Here is a 15,310-nt window from a genome sequence, read left to right on the forward strand (position 1 = left end):
TGGGCTGGTTGCGGAGATATCGTGACGACCATACCTGGGAACTTCTGGGCTCCGGCTACCCGGGGCCTTCCCTTGCGGGACGTGGCCAGGACTGCACACTGACGTCAGTGGGCGGTCCCGTGATGTCAGTGGGATGTCCCGCTGATGTCGGGGGCGTTCCCGCAGATATCCAGGCGTTTTTGGGAACCATTTAAAGTGAAAATGGGCGGGGAACGGGGCATGTCAAGCCCCCCTTTCCCGTGACCCGGAGGATTCGGGTCTTGACCTGGAGAAGCAGTGCTCACCCGGCAATCTCTGTGTCAAATCCGGAGAGTTCCCAGGAATGCTGATGACCGTTGCATGGCCTTCGAGCAATAACACCAATGGAGGTCTGTACTGTTGCACAGAATGGGGGTTATGTATAAAAGATGATCTTGGTACAAATCTGGTTTTTACCACCAGCCAACTGTAATTTGCAGAACACACCATTGTTGGTTACGGTGGTACCATAAGACCACTTTTGCACCAAAATACCTTTTTATACCCCAAATGTGTTCCATATGCAGCTGTGTCAATTCAGAGCGGATGGTAACGCAATGTTATTGTAAGTGGCTCCAAGTAACCTTCTGGAATAGAGCGAAATTAAAATGTTTTAGGAAGCATTTGGTGTTACGGTTTATTTAACAATAATTCCCATGCCAGCGTTTTTATCGCGATATGACACAGTTGTAAAACAGGAGATTTATTGTGTGAAATACACTGAGATCCAAGTGTTTGTCCATGGAAGGGAGGTAAATGTCAATTAAATGCAATTGAATTAGAAGAATGAAACCCTTTTGGCATCTACAGTTCAAATATTTGTATGTAAAAAGCACGTGTGGTTCTAGAGAGCAGATATTTTGGGAAACCTGATTAAATGCCTCATTCAAGACTGTTAATGGGTCTACTATTGCTTGCTATTTAAAGGTTAACTGTAAAGGTTATTTGTACCAAATGAATAAAAGAGCCTTGGAGACAACGTCACAATCTAAAATAAAAGTAGCACAGAAGCCGAGTTTAGGTATAATGGAAGATATATAGCTTTGTTAGTTATGGTTTGAAAGGACAACAATATTTCCAAGTCAAGTGAGTTTGTCTTACCATGTTGGGATATATATGTGGAAGATTAAAAAGAATGGAAGATTGAAATAATCCTGTGGCTGTAGTGTCCGTCCGTATAGTTTAAATACATTATTATAAAGTGTACGCAGACATAACATAGGCTTATACAAGTATAATAATAAAAAAAAGTGCTAATTGGTTGTGTGTTGTTTTTCTCTCTTGACAGACAAGTTAGAATGAACAGTAAGTCTCGGGGTGACAATATTTGAATAGAATTAATTACCTAACATTCTATATTGCTATAGAGAAGAATGATGCATTACAATACAATACATTATACAAAACATTCCAATGAATGAACCCTGGACTACATTCTGATACCCGAGACACCTTTTTTATTGTTTTATTTTGTTGCAGTCTATGGCAGAGCCCTTTTCTCTTATTGCAGATGGTGAACATTATTACATTTATTTATGCACCGATCAGCCATAGCATTATGACCACTGACCACAGTGTGTGTGTGGGGGGGTATATTTAGCAGCAAGTGAACATTTCGCCCTCAAAGTTGATGTGTTAGAAGCAGGAAAAATGGGCAAGTGTAAAGATCTGAGCGACTTTGACAAGGGCCTGGTCTGATGAATGATGTTTTCTTTTACATCACATGGATGGCCGGGTGCGTCGCTTACCTGGAGAACATGCAGCACCCGGATGCATCCATGGAGACCCCACCTCGCAACTTACAGGACTTAAAGGATCTACTGCTAACGACTTGGTGCCGGATACCACAGCACACCTTCAGAGGTCTAGTGGAGTCCATGCCTCGACGGGTCAGGGCTGTTTTGGTAGCAAAATGGGGACCTACACAATATTAGGCAGGTGGTCATAATGTTATGGCTGATCGATGTATATAGCCAGCAGTTTCCGTAGCACTTTACAATTAGCTATTTAAAATCACCAACAATAACAAACTGGTACAAGAAGAGAAGAGGGTCCTGCTCTAGTCGGTTGAGGGGGAGGTAAAACAATAGGAGAGGACTGTTTGGATGGTGATGATTTGGTAGAGTCATGATGAGCTATCAAGGTTGTTGGTCGTTCAGATGGCATAGACAGGATGCTGGCTGAGAGTGTTTTGAGGTGGTGTAATAGTTGTAGCTATACATGTATATATATATATCTGTACACAGACCTCACATCTTTAATACATCTTAATTATTAACAAAAAGGCTTTGCTTTGTTAATGTCTTGTTTTAATTGCTTGCGATTTTTTAATAAGCTATTAATCTGCGATGAGGAAAAAAGCCGTTGCTTGCCAATAATACCATGCCTGAGAAAGCAGAAGCCTAAGGCAAGTGCAATCGCGGTAAGCGTGAAAAAACATTACCCAAGTATTTGAGTATTTTACAGAAAAACGCGCTCCTGCAGATGAAGGTCATTTACAGCCTTTCATCAGAAAATATCCCGTAGCAACTCATTTCAGGTTCGCCCAATCACCATGCAGCCGCGTCCTTCTCCGATTTAGCTCACATGTAATTAGCTTTTTGTATTTAATTTGCAAAATACTTAACTTTTAAAAGTAGTGCGTCATTTGTTACACCTACGTTCGGCATAATAAGCTGTTTAGTCCATAGTTATTAATAGCCGTTTGCTGTTAAGATCCATTGTTTCCATGGCGATTGCATCATATTTAAAAATCTTCTAGTATCATTATTCTAAAAATGCAGAAAAGGATACGTAGTGACTGGGCACAATCCACATCCCCTTTACTTACGCGTTTTCAAATAATACTGCTTAATTATACATGTACCAGCGACGAGCTGCATTTTATTTCATTGCTTGAATACTGAGTGTTGATTTTCCTAGAGCAGCAGATGGGTAACCATTAGCTTGTTTGCCTTTTATCAGGAGGATGGGATGCAGATGGGAAAGGCCTCAATGTCTGGGACACATTCACCCATCAGGGAGGAGATAGAGTTTTCAAGAACCAGACTGGAGATGTAGCTTGTGGCAGCTATACTCTGTGGGAGGAAGATCTGAAATGCATCAAACAGCTTGGATTGACTTATTACCGCTTTTCGATTTCCTGGTCACGTCTGTTACCTGATGGGACGACAGGTTTTATCAACCAGAAAGGTAATTGTTTCTTACAGATACAAGGTTGAAGCTTTAATCAAGGTTATTGCTATTGTCTGGCATAATTAAATCTGGATGTTTGATGGCACCGTTTAATGTATGTGTGTATGTTGGAAGACCAAATAAATGATTCTTGTTGTATGTTCCCTGCTTATAAATAATGTGATCTAATTAGTGTAGAGTGTCAACTACTGACAACTTACTTTGTGTACTCACCTTCAAGTTACAGTCCGAAAATGAAGCAATGATTGGATTAGAGTAAGATTTGGATGAACGGTTGGGTTTTGTTACTTGTAGGGGAATAAATAATGTAGAAATAACAAAAGTACAGTAGGCAGAACTGAGATTAGTAATATCTCAGTATTTGTAGGCCAGTCAGATGTCTTCTGCTTATCTTTACCGATATCCCATTTACTCTTTTCCCCTTTTTCTTTTCAGGAATTGACTATTACAACAAGGTAATCAACAGCTTATTAGAAAACAACATCATTCCAGTGGTGACTCTGTATCATTTTGATTTGCCGCAAGCTGTAGAAGATCAAGGAGGTTGGAATTGCGAGAAAACAATTGAGATCTTCAATCATTATGCCCAGTTTTGCTACGAAACATTTGGAGACCGAGTCAAATTTTGGATCACTATTAATGAGCCTCATGTAGTTGCGAAACTCGGCTATGAAGAAGGTCTTTTTGCTCCAGGTAAAAAGGAACCCGGTCTTGGAGCTTATCGAGCCGCTCACAACATGCTAAAAGCACATGCTAAGGCCTGGCACACATACAAGAATGATTTCAAGAACAAGCAAAAGGGCTTTGTCTCCATTGCTATTGATTCTGATTGGGCTGAGCCCTATGATCCCAATTCTGAAAAAGATAAAGAAGCAACTGAAAGGTATTTATCATTCTACGTTGGTTGGTTTGCCAAACCAATCTTTGTTGACGGCGATTACCCAGAAATAATGAAAACTGTGGTCTCCAAGAGAAGCAAAGCGCAAGGTCTACAAACGTCCAGACTTCCAGAATTCACAAACGAAGAAAAAAACATGATAAAAGGCACAGCGGATTTTTTTTGTCTGAATTACTACACTAGTCGGAAGATAAGACACTGTACGTCTTCAGCAGATGAGTCGAGCTGTACTTCCGACATAGCAGCGGAGCGCATAAAGGATCCTGACTGGCCCGAGTGTGGCGTTGAATGGTTAGCTGTGGTTCCATGGGGCCTTCGTAAACTCTTGGCATATATTAAGGTATATTACATAATTTAAGGGAAATGACCACCATAGTTTTAATAGTATTTTAAAATCAGCTGTTATTTAAAAGACCTACCAAACAAGCACATGAAGTCCTTATCTTACTGCCTTCTGTTACAGCCATGTGTGATAGAAGCAGGCGAGTAGTACAAACCATCAGGGAGGATATACCGTAGTATTACATGCTTAGATATAGACTGCAGAGTAGGTGTTCAGGAAAGATGCAGAGGACAAAAGACGTGAAACATGGAATGGAGCATAGAATGGCAGAAACAATACACACAACAGGGTTAGCGAGATGACATGACACTGCCAGGGTCTGTTAGGGAGATCTGAGATCTCTGTGAAGGTCCATGCCCAGCTGGCACAGCTTCGATAGTGACCTTACCCCATGCTGCACGTCCATAAGAAGGAGAGCACCTTCATATACAGATGACCTCCACAAAGGTAAATTATGGGGGTGGCTGGAGAGCTGCCCGAGGCTCTACTTAAGAGTATAAGAGCAGGGACCTCCGAAAGTTAATTTGCTTAGACACCATTTTGTTTTCTGATTCCTTTTTGAACGCGCACTCCATTTTGGTTTGCTTATTTCGTATTTTCGTGTCACATAGTCTTATAAGCATCTTTTTTCAATGTTGTAACTTGACAGTTGGTTTAATATTGAGTAAGACACGTTCCTTCTTTTGTAGGACACATTTGGCAATCCGACCATTTATATTACTGAAAATGGATTTGCACAAAACGAATCCCCAGTGATAAAGGACGTGCAGAGATGGACATATTTTCAAGAGACACTGACGGAAATTTTGAAAGGTAAATTTCAGTTTCTGAGCATGTGCTTTGTCATTATGTGTATTTGAGGCACTTTACCACCAGTAAACCCAATAAACCCTAAAAATACAACCAAAGTATCCCTTTAGAGGAATAACGCTACACAAGTGGATTAATGCGAGGGTCTGTCAGACACCAGCAGAGAGAAGCCGCCTTCATGCCATTTTTCCCATATGTGGGTTTAATCAAGATTCCCTTTTTATGTGTTTGATGTACCCACACAAATAGTATAGCCATTTTTTCGCGATGTAAAAGGCCTGTACTAGAATAAAATAAAAAAAACTTTTTTTGCAATTGTCTTAGAACTCCTTCTACACAGAAGGTGCCACTGATGAACAATGACCCAATTTATGTCCAGCAACATCCCTTGATTACAGACATACCCCACAAACATTTTTTTATGTTCTAGCAGGCCTCATCCACCCCTTACATACATATTGGGTAGTATTTTTAATACTTCTTGCTTAAGGGGTTTGGAAGGGGGTTATACTTTTTACATGCAGTGCTAGGTGAATAGGTGATATTAATATTTTTGCTCTGCTATCAGTATATAGATCCCTTTTAGGGATCTCTTGTACATCTTAGGTATGCTTGTGATGTCACAATCACATCGCCAAGCTAACTGTATTGTTTATTTATTTATTATTTTTGTTTATATTTCAGTAGAAAAATATTTTTTTCCTTTTTCCCTTTGTGGGAAGAAGGAGAAACATTGTTTCTAAAACAGAGCAAGAAGTCAGCACATACCTAGCGATTACCAATCAAAAACACCAATCTAAGGCATAAATATTGGGGATTCCATCACACTATATGGCCATATATTGCTTACCCCGCCACTACGTCAAAGTACCCCAAATTTGGCGAGTCCTGATTAATTTTAATGGCTTTATTGCTGAATCAGTGGGACTGCCTTTTAACACAATGAGTATCTCAGGCAATGTAAAGCCTTCTCTGGACACCATTAATGAGGCTCCCGTGTGGTGCTCAGCCGTAATGTTTGGTCAGAACCTGCAAATAAGCACAAAAAATATACAAAAAATAGAGCAACGCACAACCTAAAAAGACTGCTTTGGGTGTGGGGAATCTCCTGCACCAGGAACAGCTACTTTCTCCATGACTGTTTATGCAGTCATGGCATGTTTTTGGAAACATGTTCTCATGACAGTATAGAACGTCATGAAGGCTTTAAGGGGTTAATTAAAACAAAAATCTGTGGTGATTTTAGTTTTAATTAGCCCTTTTGGCTATTCATTATAAAGAACCAACTTACCCACTCGCAGCAGAAACTCAATACAAAATAAAGTGGGTGAAGTCAACCATTGCAACTCACAGCAAATCTTGGTTTCCTGAATACATTATCTAGCAGAAACATTTAGGAATCGCAAGGAAAATAGAATGAAGCCTCCTGACAAAGAGCTGACTCTGTGTTCATATCTTGTCACGTTTCCTCCATTCATCCGACCAATAAATATAATCGGCACCAACAGCATCTATCGGTGCGGACTGGAGATGGCAGTGTTCTTCCACGTCTGTCTCATCCCAGTGAAATCACATAATGAAATGTCTATGAGGATATCACAAAGCCGAGCACACTTCAATATGCTAAGCATGTACACCTGTTCAAAAGTTGTTATAGGAAATAAAGATTAAGTTGATATGAAAAATGTTTTCACTTAAACAAAAAGCTTTCCGAGAACTTTGTGTTCATTAACATAGCCAAAGTTTATAAATGGCTATAATAAAAGCAGGTATAAAAGTCATTCTGCGTGCAACAAATGCAGCAGCGTTCTAAGCGGTGACTGTCTCTCATAGTAAGCCCCCTTTAACCCCCGCGTGCCAGATATGTGCTGGCATTGATTGACAGCGCTGCTGTGGGGTTCTAATACTTTGCAAGAATGAGGAACATGTGTACACGCAATAAATGTGAGTAATTAGCGCGCAGAGTGTTCTACTTTGTAGAGGATCGGTACATGTCTAGACTGATTAAGCATATAGATCAAGGAAAGAGAGAGCAACAACTCCCTAGAAAATCAGGCAGGTGCATAGTGTTGGCTTAGGGTCCTGTGAGTGGTAGGCAGGTGAAATATGTTGCCATCCATTATATATGTGAAATAGATATATGAAATATGAAGAACCGTCAAGTTTATGTATAAAAGCATGAGTTTGTTGCAAAAGTGTAGGCAGCCGGCAAGAGCATTCCATTGGTTTCCTTGAAGAAGAGTGCCCAGAAGAGAACTTTATGTATAATTCCACATGTACTCAAATGATTAACACACACATAAACAGCTTTCTCTCAGGTGACCAGAACAGAGAGAAACACACACATACTTGGTTTGACTTGGAGTCTCCGAGTGAAGCCCAGCTTTCCTGAGTCTCCTGGTCAGTTCCTTTTCTCTCCAGGCAGAGGATTTGGTGTGTGGTCACTGCCTCCTTTTTCCTGCCCACCAAAGGTTGCCTGAGGCTAGCCCTGCTCCTATGTGCAGTTAGCCCTGCCACTACATGAAGCCGCTCCTCGAAAGGGAGAGCTGCACGTAGCTTACCCTGGGAAGTTCCCCTGGACACAGTTTTCCTAAGATGAAGAAAGGATTCTTTGCAGTGAGGGCAGTAAAGCTCCGGAATACACTGCTAGTAGTTTACATAAGAGAGAGAGATCAAAAAGCATTTTTTGCAAAGCAGATGATTTATGGGCTCACCAGAAATTTCCTGTGGAGTCATGGAGAACTTTCCCATTTCTTTTGGGTGGATATACCGTACTTTCTTCCACGTAAAGACTTATAGGAATATCATATTAACATTTAGCATGATAGATCAAGGGTTTTGTTTTTATCATTGACTCTACAACATGCATTCGCTTTAACACTCTCACATTGAGATATAGAGAATGATTTGATGCGTGTTAGATAGACATGTTAATAATGTTTGTATAGCTGGGGTGTCAGTGGTTAATATGGAGAGTGTATATAATAAAGTACTATTCGGTGCCATTGACTCACAGTTTGAATTCTATGGAATCTGTGTGTGATCCTAAAATGAGACGTACGAAGCTGTATTAAATCGCTGACTCATGAGAAGTGCCTCTTGCTGAGTCGAAATGTAATACGTTCTACGTTTTGGAATTATGAATTACTGCCAGGGGATGGTATAGCTAATGCAGAGCGTGGCCAGACTGCCCCTTCACGGGAGCGTAAAAAGCAGAGGTTTAAGGAAAGGTGAATGAGTGTTTTTGCACCACTTTGCTGAGGTTAAGAAAAAAATCATCCTAAAAATGACAACTCTGTTTTTTGGGGCACAGGGATATTTACACATTTCTATGGAATTTCTATGGAAGTTTATCGCTAGTTCAACGGGCAACATTGCAAATTTCTGCAACCAGCAGCAGACTGGCATGTCTGGGGGAGCCTAACTAGAGAATATATGAGCGCCTGCATCAATAAATTGTCGGCACCTGTTTCGTTAATGTTTTAATGCAGGGCTGTAACCATTATAGGGGCGGAAAAAATAAAAATTGTTACATTTCATGCAAATTTGCTCAACTCAGTGTAGCCCTTGCAAAAGGATAGGCGTCCTTGAGTGCCAACAGCTACCCCCTCCGCACACCGTTCCTTACATCTGAGTGATTGGATATGACATCATCAGTGATTTTCCCTTTAACAGGCCCACTGGACGGAGTGCACAGAGAGCCCGATAAACCAATAGAGTGTTAAGTTCCCTGTTTTACGCCCCCTCCTTGACCTGCCACATAGAATACAGCACTGGTGCTGGGATAGATACATACGCCACCCCCATCCCCACTAATTTTAACAACCAACAGCATGATCTTGCTGATTGCACAAGATCTAACCCCTACAATTGTTTAAGCCACTCCCTCCCAATATGCAATTAAGCCACTCCCTCCCAATATGCAATTAAGCCACTCCCTCCCAATATGCAATTAAGCCACGCCTTCCCAATATGCAATTAAGCCACCCTCTCCCAATATGCAGAAGCTGCTATTTTGGGCTCAGAGTCCTTGGATTGTGGCTTACTGACTTGTACCTTTGGATCAACTATTTTTCTCTTCTTTTGTCCTGTTTAACCATTATACCCCGTGCTGCAGTATCATTCTGCAAAAAAAAAAAAAACCTATCTGCAGATAGTACATGTTGCTGCTGGTCTCCGTATTAGCTTCCATTTAATGTATGCACAATGTATGCTGCCAGTTTGTAGGCTTCAAAGATAGATTGTGTCAAAAACACACTAAAGGAAACAGCATGATATGCAGTACGATATTAGTGCTGAACATTAAGTACTTGCAAGTATCCAAATGAACCATATGTTCTGTAAAGTAAAATAATGATCCCTGTATTCACAGTCATGTATATTTCCTAAGCAGATTCCTAAATGAACAGACTTTAAAATTGCTGAGAAAATTGCATATCTTCAGTCAGATTGTACTTATTCGCTAGTTATTCTTAGCAATAAGCTGCTGCCTCCAATATGAGTTCATAATTAAAATGGTATATAATAATATATTCACTGGCTTAGCGGTTATACATGCCATGTACACGTGGTTTTTCTTAATATGTCTCTGCGTGCATGTATGTATAGTCTTGGAATAATAAGTTAGAGAACGCAAGCTGAGAACAGACGGAGGTCATACAATTTTTTTTTTCTTTTTTTTTTCTTTTCTTAATAACTGCTAACATTAAATGCTCTCACCGGCCTCTCTCCAACCCATTCAGCCTTCACTTTTTGTAGTCTAATACTAAGTCTTCTCTCGCAGTGGGGTGTATTCACTAAAACGGGGGTTTTTGGGGGAGTTAAACAATCCATCTTCCTGAAATCACTATTCGTTACGGATAACTCAATTGGGTCAATTCCCTAAATGTAGGGTGGACAGGAGAGTCTGCAGGAGAGTTGTGTTTCAGCTCCTTGACTTCATTATACATCATGAAGGGTCATCCACAATAAACATCTACTAACTGAAGAACTTGGCTGGTCCTTTATAACCTAAATCAGTGAGATTTTTTTCTAGGTCCTCACACATTGCACTAGTCATCATGCAGGACCAGTTCAGTCCTTCATGCTGGAAGAACCTGCCAACGTTAGCCCTTCAAAATGAATTGTGAAGTGAGAGAGTTGAAACCACAACTCTCCTGCAGCTTCATCTGTCAACTCTCACATCAGTGGATAGACCCCAAAGAGGTGACTTGTATGAAATACCCCCACATTAACTATGTGTTTTCCAGGACCAACTCATTGGAATTGGCTTTTATTATGCATGATGAAGTCCATGAGTTGAATTGTTCAACTCTCCTAAAAACCCCTGGTTTAGTGAATGTAGCTCCATGTCTTTGGGACTAAGTGTTAGGAATACTCATTTTCTTAGGAATAGAACAAAGCATGCCTTAATGAGTAACAAGCAGTAGCGTATCTCTGTTACTCATACCTGGCTCGATCGCTTGACGACCTGATCAGTCAGGAACAAAGACCTCTTGTGTGTGATTACACCCTTTCCCAGTTCATTTCTTCCTTGTGACTGGTGGCACCCTATCTCTGGTTCCAGCATGAAAGCCTTTCATAATGTGGTGCCAACATCAGCAGTGGGGTAGGGTACAGGATCATTGGGCCTGGAATCATTGTACCTTTTGTTGCACCATACTTTATCATTACCGCTGTACTTGACACAGTATAGAAGTGAGATATTGCTAGCATGGCCTTTAAGAAATGCATATTGTCTCCCAGCCTGTGTAGAAAATAGTGAAGGCTCTATTTGCCGTACAGTAACAGCGATGTATTTCCAGCACAACCATTTGTAAAATATTAACTGTGTCTGCAGTGTTCCTTTAATGTGTTCCCTATTCTACTCAGCCTTTTATAAACCAGTATTACTGGCAGACTGGAGGTTTTGATCAAAGCCATAAGCTCTCTAATAACTGGTATTATTTGCGTTATATTAAGTAGGTGATTGACAGACATAGTTATAAGTTAGAACCTACTACTAACACGATTTCCTTTTAACAGATTCTTTTTAGCCTTTATTGCTTTCTGGGTGATTATTTCCTTCAATTATTTATTGTTCAGGAACACAGCATTCGCTACTGCTAAATATCTTTCTAAGCGTAATAATGAAAATTTTAGCATTTTTTTCCATTTTTGGAAGAACATCATTATCTCCAAAGTGCCAAGGTGGTTGTGGAACAACATTCTGAAATCGCAGTTATAAAATCTCTCCATTTCTATTAGAGGACATTGTCCGTAACTGGAACTCTCCATGGTCCCACCTCGAGTTTCAGGGTTTTCTTGCCAAGGTGACTCCAGAATCCTTGGGTAAATGGGCATAATAATAGCGATTTAAAGAAATCCGAGCTTTCGAACAGCGACAAGTCTTACTGGAAGGTCAAAGTTGCAACTTCTGCTCATACAAAGAAGTTAGGAATAGTCCTGCCATGTTTTTGGGTCTCGGGATTAAATTAATATGGATTTTTTTTTAAAATCCCGAACAATTTTCTCCCTTGTAACCGTTTAATCTTTTTTTTTTTTTTTTTTTTGCCCCATTAATCTTTTTTCCTATTAAGTTCTTTTCCAGTGTAGGACATTTTGAAGGTAATTTTAACAAAACAAATGGCTTGAAATTGACATTGAAATCCGCTTTAAACAGCTGCAAGTAATTAAACTCAAAGCAATTTTAGACTAGCTTCTATATAAATCATCACGATTTGGGGGGAGACAGATAGCTGGCTTTAACAATTTTATTAAATAAGACGTAATACTTTGCTATCTGCTTAGAGAAACCCAAATACACTCTTAGCGCTGTACTTGAAGTATTCGTATAGAAATATACAATTTGAGAGCCGGTAAGAACCATTGAAACGTTAGATTTGTAGGTGCAGTTTCCCCGTTTTAACCCAGCATCAAGGAGTGAGCTGTTTTTAAGAAAAATGCTAATAAATTGTCCTGCATGAGGAGTACGCAAGGTAGAAAATCCATTGTCCATTTTGATGTGATTTATGGAAATGTGATCTATAGCTTACGGGGTATGGGAATTACAGAGCATTCAAACTCACTCCATAATTAGAGCTGGAAATCTTTTAACATGTTTTAATGGTTTAAGCAACGTGAAGCTTACTGAAGCACATTACGAATGTTGTGCTATATCTTTCCTCTTTCTTCTTAATACAGTTTTCAGGTAAAAGTGAATGCTCTTGAAACATAAGAGGAACGCTGCTTATCACATTTGTTCCAGTTTCCTTGGATCCACAGCCATTCCTTTCTGTCTGTTATCTTAAAATTCCACTCAGTTTTAAGGAGAAGTTGAACACACAAAGGTTGCTTTTTACTTTATTTTCAGTGCTTCACTGCTTCATAAATCATATTGGCATATCACGTTATTACATTTCTGTGCTTTTTTTTTTTTGCTTCTGTTGGATGGAATTTAGAAGTTGCTTCAATGTTTTATTTATTTATTACAAAGTTTGCATCACAAATACAAAATGCACCCTCTATGTATTATATGGGGGGGAAATATGGACAATTATTATTATATTGTTATTTGTGAAAATAAAATCAGTATATACTGTTACAAACCCTGTAGCGTGATGGCTATACACATCTTCAGCATAGTCCTCTAGGGCAATAAGGCTCAGGAACACCAACTCTTAGCAAACAGTGCTTTATTTTCAAAAGCTGAAACAAAACGCCCCAAAACAAAATCATAAAAAGAAACAAACCTAGCTCCCAACTGGAGCCCTCTCTAACTATACTATGCTGGCCCAGACTAAGCAGCCTAAACACCCACTAACTAGACCTCCCAGCCAGACCCAGCTAAGCCAGGCTCAGGAAAACCTCGTCCAGACAGCACTCAAAATATCCAGGCAATGCCTCACTTGGCTCAGGGATGGTCTTCTTCAGGGCCTCTCCTTGCCCTGGAAGCACAGGGAAGCTTCCTCTTCCCCCAACAGTCTCGTCATGGGCTTTAATGCCCGGCACCTGTGCCTGATGCAGGCTCTATAGGAATCATGGGCCGGATCCCACACAGCCCTAGTCTCTTGGAAAACTGGTGTGGATTTTCCACTGGAAGGGGAATGGAGCATTGGCCAACCCTGCTCTCCAATTGCTCCACCCCAGGGACCCATATGTATGACATATGTATAGCACCTGTGCCCAAATGCCAAACAAATCTCCCTGGGGCTTACAGCATCACAATACACTTTTATATAAAACGCTGTTCAAATTAATGAATTTTGAAACAAGGGTTTGTGATATTAAATTAAAGCCAAAAATAAGGACACTGAATTCATGACCAGGGCTCCACTGTGTATCAGGGCACTTTAACAAAAATAATCAAGATTTGGAAGATGTAGGAATCTTGGAAAGGATGCAGTTGTAATTAATATTGACCATGTCTTACGGGGTTTGAGGTCCCTTAACCATTTGGTGAGCCACAGCACCAAATAGTAGTTATTATTATTTACTGTTTACTATTTACTTTTTATCGCACCATCAAATTCCATAACGCTGTACAGTGGGTAGTTAATCTATGATCAGATACTTATCATATGTCTGGGGATCAGCAACTGATTTTGGACCAATCTTTCCCTCATTCTACTACCATTTTAGTACAATTGGGGATTAGAAAACCACCAACTAAAATGAGAGATTTGTTGCCCATCATAACTAAGCCCATTAAAACCAATGTATTCGGTAAAAAAAAATCAATAACATTTGTGTTAGGAGATGTAAATGAAAGCAAAATGAGAGCACACGATGCGTGTGACTTTATTCATGTACCTCAGTCAGTGTCCAAAGAGAAGTTGGCCTGGGCATCAATGAATTTATAGTGTTAAAATATATATTTAAAATACTGAGCCCATAAAATACCATTTAAGAAAATATTGCAGATCATTCACGCGTCTACTATGTACATCCCCAAGGATTCTCTCGTTAAATTTTTGGTTCAGCTTTTAGTCATATGCTAATGTGTGTTGAAATGGATGTATTTCTGTCTTTGCATTAATATACGCCATACATTGTGGCAACTAGTAGCCTTTCAGTAGTAGGATTTTCCACACCTGCTGTCTCTGATTATATCTGCTAAGGTCCAAAGCACATTGCCCAGTGCTGCGGAATCTGTTGGCACTATATAATAATACTTATTATTATTATTATTATTTTATAATATTATTGTTGTTATTATTATTATTACATCTGTCATACCAAGTTTAACGTATTATAACTTTTTTGTTTCAGCCATCAGACTGGATGACGTTGATGTCAAAGGATATTTTTGTTGGTGCCTGCTTGACAATTTTGAGTGGATATCGGGATTCAGTGTCCGATTTGGGCTTTTTCATGTGGATTTTGATAATGCAGAGCTTCCAAGGACTCCATACCATTCAGCAATAGAATATTCCAAAATTGTTAAAAGAAATGCATTAACAGGCCCAGGAGAAACTGTGGCATCTCTGAATAATTAACCTATAGGATAAATAAAAGGTAACGCATAATCATAATGAAACACAAAATTATTTGCTTCGAATACGTTCGCTTTTAATGCCTTAGCAAATTAGATCTTTAGGGACAACAAGGATCCTTTAAAATATAATGTAATAAAGCTGTAGTGATTTAAGAAAGGGCTTATTATCTAATCTATAGGTGAGTTGAAATAGGCATTATGCAGGGCCAAGCGATGAGTTTCTCTTGCTTGAAGAGTTAAGTTGGGGTTTGCATTCTCTTCTTTTCCATTCCATAACGAAGTATTGATATTAAGTGATTTATCTCGTTATAACGCGCCTGTAACTCGAGGTTTGGTGGATAAATCCCAATACAGTATGAGAAAAGTAATAATGAAAGTTTCCAGGATACTTTTAATATTTCATGGCAGTTTTTTATGCATAATTTTCATCATCTTCTATTTGTAAATTTCCCCATAATGCATTTATCCTTTCCTTTCATGTTGTTATGATCATCATATATTAAGAGCAAGAACTCTTCTAATCTCCGTCAAGGAAAATGATTGAAAACATGTCATTTGTATTCCTCAAAAT

General features: G+C 39.5%; 1 protein-coding gene across 1 annotated transcript in view; it reads left to right on the forward strand.

Annotated features, from left to right (window-relative positions):
* LOC128480980 (cytosolic beta-glucosidase-like) overlaps window positions 1-14,911 on the forward strand; it is a 22,761-nt gene extending 7,850 nt beyond the window's left edge. Inside the window, exons 3-6 of the mRNA XM_053458331.1 lie at window positions 2,983-3,210; window positions 3,649-4,451; window positions 5,144-5,267; window positions 14,514-14,911. Of these exons, the coding sequence (XP_053314306.1) occupies window positions 2,983-3,210; window positions 3,649-4,451; window positions 5,144-5,267; window positions 14,514-14,740 (1,382 nt within the window). The 3' untranslated portion in view covers window positions 14,741-14,911. The remainder of the gene's footprint in view (window positions 1-2,982; window positions 3,211-3,648; window positions 4,452-5,143; window positions 5,268-14,513) is intronic.
* The last annotated feature ends 399 nt before the right edge of the window (window positions 14,912-15,310 follow it).

The sequence above is a fragment of the Spea bombifrons genome, chromosome 1 (genome assembly GCF_027358695.1).
Source record: "Spea bombifrons isolate aSpeBom1 chromosome 1, aSpeBom1.2.pri, whole genome shotgun sequence".
Taxonomy (NCBI): Eukaryota; Metazoa; Chordata; class Amphibia; order Anura; family Pelobatidae; genus Spea; species Spea bombifrons.